We start from the raw sequence: 9,199 nt of genomic DNA on the forward strand, positions 1-9,199 counted from the left end.
CCACAGAAATCTCCATGGACATTCAGACACCTTTTGTTCAGTTCAATCTAGCTGTTTGTAAAACCACTACCAGTTCTCTTGTCTACAAAGTTCTCTGAACTCATCGAGCCTATACTCTGCTTTCACCAGTGCTTTTACTGAGTGTTACCATGCTTACACCAAACTTTTTACTGAGGGTTACCCTGCTTTCACCAATGTTTTTACTGAGTGTTACCATGCTTACACCAAACTTTTTACTGAGGGTTAACCTGTTTTCACCAATGTTTTTACTGAGTGTTACCATGCTTACACCAAACATTTTACTGAGGGTTACCCTGCTTTCACCAATGTTTTTTCCGAGAGTTTCCAATCACAAATTGTGGTGTTGACTGCTGCATTCTGAACTTATCACACTGGTTTTTGACACTTATGTGCGTATGGTTGAACTGAACACACTGGTTTTGACAGTTCTGTTTACGCTGTTGAACTTTGTTGTTTCATCAAAAGGGGTCATCCTTCGACCATTGGTAAACTTTTCTCTCATTCCACTTTTCCTTATCAGCAGTTTATTTTCTGTTCTGACTATTGCATATTTTTATTTACGTCATTGTGGACTTCACTTTAAAAAAATGAATATGCAACACTTCTCTATCTTTCCTTTTCTGTTTTTAATGTATCATGAGTGTTTCAGTCTTGTGATGTTGGTCATAGCATCACGTTATTGGTCATAGCATCATGTTGATGTTGGTCATAGCATCATGTTGATCATAGCATCATGTTGATGTTGGTCATAGCATCATGTTGATGTTGGTCATAGCATCATATTACTGGTCATAGCATCATGTTGATGTTGGTCATAGCATCATATTATTGGTCATAGCATCATGTTGATGTTGGTCATAGCATTATGATGTTGGTCATAGCATCGTGTTGATGTTGATGATAGCATTATGATGATGGTCATAGCATCATGTTGGTCATAGCATCATGTTGATGTTGATCATGACATTATGATGTTGGTCATAGCATCATGTTGATGTTGATCATGACATTATGATGTTGGTCACAGCATCATGTTGATGTTGATCATAGCATCATGATGTTGGTCATAGCATTGTTATTGGTCATAGCATCATGTTGATGTTGATCATAGCATTATGATGTTGGTCATAGCATCATGTTATTGGTCATAGCATCATGTTGATGTTGATCATAGCATTATGATGTTGGTCATAGCATCATGTTATTGGTCATTGCATCATGTTGATGTTGGTCATAGCATCATGTTATTGGTCATAGCATCATGTTATTGGTCATTGCATCATGTTGATGTTGGTCATAGCATCATATTATTGGTCATAGCATCATGTTATTGGTCATAGTATTATGATGTGTGTCATAGCATCATGTTATGTTGGTCATAGCATCATCGTGTTGGTCATAGCATCATGTTGTTGGTCATAGCATCATGTTGTTGGTCATAGCATCAACCAGGCATGTTGATGCTAGTGATCACAACATCAGTGAGGAATGCATTTCTCAGGTTGTTAATGAAACACATAACTGTTAATTACACTACTTATTTCTGGACGTAGAGTTTGCAGCTCTGAATAAACGCAAACACAGTGAACTTGTTTTGTTTTTTTTGTTTGTTTTTTTGGTCAGTGCTTTATTTTTTTTTTATCCATGTGTGCACATAAAGTAAATGTTTATTGGTGTGTGTGTGTGTGTATGTTTTTCAGTCATACTTTTCAACAGAAAATTAACGTCACCCAGCCTCACATCATGAGACTCATAATTACCACACATTTATCAAACAATTAACATTACACAGACAGACCATACCACACAGTTATCAAACCACTATCATCACAGACATAACACTACATACCACACAGTTATCAATCCGCTATCACCACACAGACATAACACTACATACCACAGTTATCAAACCACTATCATCACACAGACAGAACACTACATACCACACAGTTATCAAACCACTATCATCACACAGACATAACACTACCTGCCACACAGTTATCAAACCACTATCATCACACAGACATAACACTACATACCACACAGTTATCAAACCAGTATCACCACACAGACATAACACTACATACCACAGTTATCAAACCACTATCATCACACATACATAACACTACATACCACACAGTTATCAAGCCACTATCACTAGACATAACACTACATACCACACAGTTATCAAACCACTATCATAACACAGACATAACACTACATACCACACAGTTATCAAACCACTATCATCACACAGACATAACACTACATACCACACAGTTATCAAACCAATATCATCACACAGACATAACACTACATACCACACAGTTATCAAACCACTATCACCACACAGACATAACACTACATACCACACAGTTATCAAACCACTATCATCACACAGACATAACACTACCTGCCACACAGTTATCAAACCACTATCATCACACAGACATAACACTACCTGCCACACAGTTATCAAACCACTATCACCACACAGACATAACACTACATACCACTCAGTTATCAAGCCACTACCATAACACAGACATAACACTACATACCACACAGTTATCAAGCCACTATCACTAGACATAACACTACCTGCCACACAGTTATCAAACCACTATCATCACACAGACATAACACTACATACCACACAGTTATCAATCCACTATCATCACACAGACATAACACTACATACCACACAGTTATCAAACCACTATCATCACACAGACATAACACTACATACCACACACTTATCAAACCACTATCACCACACAGACATACCACACAGTTATCAAACCAGTATCACACACAGACATAACACTACATACCACACAGTTATCAAACCAATATCATCACACAGACATAACACTACCTGCCACACAGTTATCAAACCACTATCACCACACAGACATAACACTACATACCACACAGTTATCAATCCACTATTCACCACACAGACATAACACTACATACCACACAGTTATCAAACCAGTATCATCACACAGACAGAACACTACATACCACACAGTTATCAAACCACTATCACCACACAGACATAACACTACATACCACACAGTTATCAAACCAGTATCATCACACAGACAGAACACTACATACCACACAGTTATCAAACCACTATCATCACACAGACATAACACTACATACCCACAGTTATCAAACCACTATCATCACACAGACATAACACTACATACCACACAGTAGTTATCAAACCAATATCATCACACAGACATAACACTACCTGCCACACAGTTATCGAACCAATATCATTACACAGACATACTTTAACACTACATACCACACAGTTATCAAACCACTATCATAACACAGATATAACACTACCTGCCACACAGTTATCAAACCAGTATCATCACACAGACATACTTTAACACTACATACCACACAGTTATCATCACACAGACATAACACTACATACCACACAGTTATCAAACCAATATCATCACACAGACATACTTTAACACTACATACCACACAGTTATCATCACACAGACATAACACTACCTGCCACACAGTTAAACCACTATCATAACACAGACATAACACTACATACCACACAGTTATCAAACCAATATCATCACACAGACATAACACTACATACCACACAGTTATCATAACACAGACATAACACTACATACCACACAGTTATCAAACCACTATCATCACACAGACATAACACTACATACCACACAGTTATCAAACCACTATCATCACACAGACATAACACTACCTGCCACACAGTTATCAAACCAATATCATCACACAGACATAACACTACATACCACACAGTTATCAAACCACTATCATCACACAGACATAACACTACATACCACAGTTATCAAACCACTATCATCACACAGACATAACACTACATACCACACAGTTATCAAACCAATATCATCACACAGACATAACACTACCTGCCACACAGTTATCAAACCACTATCATCACACAGACATAACACTACATACCACACAGTTATCAAACCACTATCATCACACAGACATAACACTACATACCACACACTTATCAAACCACTATCACCACACAGACATAACACTACATACCACACAGTTATCAAACCACTATCATCACACAGACATAACACTACATACCACACAGTTATCAAACCACTATCATCACACAGATATACCTTCCTCTGTGATCACTTCCAACCACCACTATCATAACCTTACATCTTTACACTTTGTAGCATTATTAGCTTCACATTGTCAAGCTGGTCTGACAACAATAATCACCTCATACACAGAAGACAAATGGCATTGTAGTTGCTCTTAAAGATTTGATATCTTCACATACCTTTACTACTTTCATGCAGTCATAACTAAATATTCATTCTCTTCATGTAGCCATACTATAGGTCTTCTTACTGACATATCCACTATCATTCACACAATCATACATCACAATAGTAATTATACAGTAACACCTGATATAATTATGCTACAATCATATCCACTACCACACACACAGCTATACCTCACAATCATCTCCATAGTCACACCACATTTTATGTCATATTACAATCATATCCACCATCATTCAGGTCACAGATCACAAAGAAGAACTAAAGTGCATCTGTCTCAGCAATCAACACACCATCAGTCAGAAGTCTGTCTGTCTGTCTCAACAATCAACACACCATCAGTCAGAAGTCTGTCTGTCTGTCTCAGCAATCAACACACCATCAGTCAGAAGTCTGTCTGTCTCAACAATCAACACACCATCAGTCAGAAGTCTGTCTGTCTGTCTCAACAATCAACACACCATCAGTCAGAAGTCTGTCTCAGCAATCAACACACCATCAGTCAGAAGTCTGTCTGTCTGTCTCAACAATCAACACACTATCAGTCAGAAGTCTGTCTGTCTGTCTGTCTCAACAATCAACACACCATCAGTCAGAAGTCTGTCTGTCTCAGCAATCAACACACCATCAGTCAGAAGTCTGTCTCAGCAATCAACACACCACCAGTCAGAAGTCTGTCTGTCTCAGCAATCAACACACCACCAGTCAGAAGTCTGTCTCAGCAATCAACACCACACCACCAGTCAGGAGAATCTGTCTCAACAATCAAAACACCATCAGTAAGAATCTGTCTCAACAACCAACACACCATCAGTAAGAATGTCTCAACAATCAACACACCATCAGTCAGAAGAATGTCTCAACAATCAACACACCATCAGTCAGAAGTCTGCCTCAGCAATCAACACACCATCAGTCAGAAGTCTGTCTGTTTCAGCAATCAACACACCATCAGTCAGAAGTCTGTCTCAGCAATCAACACACCATCAGTCAGAAGAATCTGTCTCAGCAATCAACACACCATCAGTCAGAAGTCTGTCTGTCTCAGCAATCAACACACCATCAGTCAGAAGAATCTGTCTCAGCAATCAACACACCACCAGTCAGAAGTCTGTCTGTCTCAGCAATCAACAACACACCATCAGTCAGAAGTCTGTCTCAGCAATCAACACACCACCAGTCAGAAGTCTGTCTCAGCAATCAACACACCACCAGTCAGAAGTCTGTCTGTCTCAGCAATCAACACACCACCAGTCAGAAGAATGTCTCAGCAATCAACACACCACCAGTCAGAAGTCTGTCTGTCTGTCTCAGCAATCAACACACCATCAGTCAGAAGCAGTACAGCATTTTGCACAAACACGACAAAGTGATTACTGTTAAGTTCCAGTCCAACCCCCCACCCCCACCCCTCTTCCCAGTCCACACTGTCTGCCCTCCACTGTGCCAGTTTCCTCTGGTGAGCTGTCACGTGGCCATGATGGTGTGGCCCCTCTCATCAGCCAATGAACATAGACCTGGAGACAGATGGCAAGTTGAGAGGTCTGATCGCATCAACGTGGGAGTTCGTATATCAACGCAACATTTCTGTCAGTTTTGACTTCAGGACAATGACCACATGATTGAAGTATGTCCAGTTCTGCTGACCATACTTTGTGTGGGCACACTACATTGAAACACATCTCGTATGTTGCCCAGTTTAAAAGCATGGTCTTCTTTTTTGAAAACGCCTCATCTGGTGATTCAGGTTGTCGGCCCGGGTGGTCACTTGGGAAGAAGAACTGGCGGTGGTGTGTGTGTGTGTGTGTGTGTGTGTGTGTGTGTGTGTGAACTCAGAACTCAGAACTCATTTAACTGTCGTAAAACCATCATAGGAATTATGGACACTATAAACTAAACACAACAAGCAAACAAAAAGTAAAAGCAATAAGTTGCGAGCACATGCAGGATATTCCATAAGACACAGCTATGGACTGCGAACTTTAAAGCATTCATATATGTATTTTGCCAGTTCTGGTTGGAAATAATTTTGTGGCAACAGAGAACTCGGCCTTTGGATTATTGTGTTGCCAGTGCCATCTGGCCAATGATTCGAAGACTGGGAATTAACTGTCACAAGTAGGCGAGATCTCAAGTCAGAGTATGTGTGTGTGTGTGTGTGTGTGTGTGTGTGTGTGTGTGTGTGTGTGGGTGTGTGTGTGTGTGTGTTAAGGGATGGTGGTGGGACGGATTGGGGAGAGACAGACAAGAAAGTGGCATGCAGCACAGTTATGTCGGACACATGGCGGAGGAGGTGGGGGTGCGGTATGGAGTGGACCGTGACGTGTTCCGATTTGGCACTGGCTACCGAAGCAGTGTGAAAGGCGTGGGGTGTGGGGTGGGTGGGGGGTAGGAGGTGATGGGCAGGGTGGTGGTGGTGGTGGTGGGGAGGGGGGAGGGTGGGCGTGGTGAAGGGTGGTGGTGGTGGTGGTAGTGGGGAGGAGTAGGCAGGGGGGGCGTGGTGAAGGATGGTGGTGGTGGTGGTGAGGAGGAGGCAGGGTGGGCGTGGTGAAGGATGGTGGTGGTGGTGGGGAGGGGGGAGGGTGAGCGTGGTGAAGGGTGGTGGTGGTGGTGGTAGTGGGGAGGAGTAGGCAGGGGGGGCGTGGTGAAGGATGGTGGTGGTGGTGGGGAGGAGGAGGCAGGGTGGGCGTGGTGAAGGATGGTGGTGGTGGTAGGGAGGAGGAGGGAGGGCGTGGTGAAGGGTGGTGGTGGTGTGGAGGGAGGGAGGGCGTGGTGAAGGATGGTGGTGGTGGTGGTGGGGGGGAGGCAGGGAGGGCGTGGTGAAGGATTGTGGTGGTGGGGAGGAGGAGGCAGGGAGGGCGTGGTGAAGGGTGGTGGTGGTGGTGGGGATGAGGGAGGGCGTGGTGAAGGATGGTGGTGGTGGTAGTGGGGAGGAGGGAGGGCGTGGTGAAGGTGGTGGTGGTGGTGGTGGTGGGGAGGAGGGAGAGAGGGCGTGGTGAAGGATGGTGGAGGTGGTGGTGGTGGGGAAGAGGAGACAGGGAGGGCATGGTGAAGGGTGGTGGTGGTGGTGGTGGGAAGGAGGCAGGGAGGGCGTGGTGAAGGGTGGTGGTGGTGGTGGGAAGGAGGCAGGGAGGGCGTGGTGAAGGGTGGTGGTGGTGGTGGAGGCAGGGAGGGCGTGGTGAAGGATGGTGGTGGTGGTGGTGGGGAGGAGGAGGAGGAGGCAGGAAGGGCGTGGTGAAGGGTGGTGGTGGTGTCACCTCAGTCGACATGCAGCGCGCCCTTGGCTCCTTTCGGTGATTCCCACACCCCCTTCCCCTCCTCCTTGCCCCCCTGTGTCTGGACGCGGGGGGTAGTGGCAGCGGCCTTGCCGGTCTTGTAGGACTGACGGTAGAAGTTGGCGAAGAGGAGGAGGAGGGAGGAGGAGTAGAAGGTGGCCACCACGTTGATCCAGCGTGGGTAGCGGCACTCCGTCACCAGCAGGGACAGCACACAGCGTGTGTTCACACTGATGAACTGGATCTGGAGAGAGAGACAGACAGAGAGAGAGAGAGAGAGAGAGAGAGAGACACACACACACACACACACACACACACACACACACACACACACACACACACACACACACACAACGTATACATCAATATTATATGACTGAAGAGCTGGAGTTGAGTTTTATTTATGAAAATGGCTCTATCTACATGACGGTTCCTGGTAAGGTAGATCTATTTATAGAACTCTCCAGATGAGATAGCTCTATTTATAGGACTTTCCTGGTGATGCAGCTCTATTTGTAGGACTCTCCCTGAGATAGCTATGTCTTAGAACATTCTTTGGTGTAGTCGCTATTTTTATACGACTCTCCTTGGTGAGGTAGCTCTATTTATAGGACTCTCCGTGAGGTAGCTCTGTCTTAGAACATTCCTTCGTGAGGTAGCTCTATTCATAGGACTCTCCTGGTGAGGTAGCTCTATTTATAGGACTCCTTGTGAGGTAGCTCTATATGACTATCCTTGGTGAGGTAGGTCTATTTATAGGACTCCTGGTGAGGTAGCTCAATTCATAGGACTCTCCTGGCTGAGGTAGCTCTAGTCATAGGACTCTCCTCGGTGAAGTTGCTCTATTTACAGGACTCCTGGTGAGGTAGCTCTATATGACTCTCCTTGGTGAGGTAGCTCTATTTATAGGACTCCTGGTGAGCTAGCTCAATTCATAGGACTCTCCCTGAGGTAGTTCTGTCTTAGGACTCTCTTCGGTGAAGTAGCTCTATTTACAGGACTCCTGGTGAGGTAGCTCTATATGACTCTCCTTGGTGAGGTAGCTCAATTCATAGGACTCTCCCTGGTGAGGTAGCTCTATTCATAGGACTCTCCCTGAGGTAGCTCTGTCTTAGGACTCTCCTCGGTGACGTTGCTCTATTTACAGGACTCCTGGTGAGGTAGCTCCATTCATAGGACTCTCCCTGAGGTAGCTCTGTCTTAGGACTCACCTTGGTGAGGAAGCTCTATTCATAGGACTCTCTCTAATGAGGTAGCTCTATCTACATGCCTCTCCCTGGTGAGGTAGCTCTACAGGACTCTCTAATGAGGTAGCTCTATCTACATGCCTCTCCCTGGTGAGGTAGCTCTACAGGACTCTCTCTAATGAGGTAGCTCTATCTACATGCCTCTCCCTGGTGAGGTAGCTCTATAGGACTCTCTGTAATGACGTAGCTCTATCTACATGCCTCTCCCTGGTGAGGTAGCTCTATAGGACTCTCTGTAATGAGATAGCTCTATATACATGCCTCTCCCTGGTGAGGTAGCTCTATA

At 44.2% G+C, this 9,199-nt stretch overlaps 1 protein-coding gene across 1 annotated transcript in view; it reads right to left on the reverse strand.

Moving 5' to 3' along the window:
• Window positions 1-3,572: 3,572 nt before the first annotated feature.
• The window catches only part of LOC143294929 (very long chain fatty acid elongase 4-like), a 31,100-nt gene continuing 25,473 nt past the window's right edge, over window positions 3,573-9,199 (reverse strand). Inside the window, exons 8-9 of the mRNA XM_076606446.1 lie at window positions 7,649-7,910; window positions 3,573-5,908 (exon numbers count right to left, since the gene is read on the reverse strand). Of these exons, the coding sequence (XP_076462561.1) occupies window positions 7,650-7,910 (261 nt within the window). The 3' untranslated portion in view covers window positions 3,573-5,908; window position 7,649. The remainder of the gene's footprint in view (window positions 5,909-7,648; window positions 7,911-9,199) is intronic.

Source organism: Babylonia areolata, chromosome 20 (genome assembly GCF_041734735.1).
Source record: "Babylonia areolata isolate BAREFJ2019XMU chromosome 20, ASM4173473v1, whole genome shotgun sequence".
Taxonomy (NCBI): domain Eukaryota; kingdom Metazoa; phylum Mollusca; class Gastropoda; order Neogastropoda; family Buccinidae; genus Babylonia; species Babylonia areolata.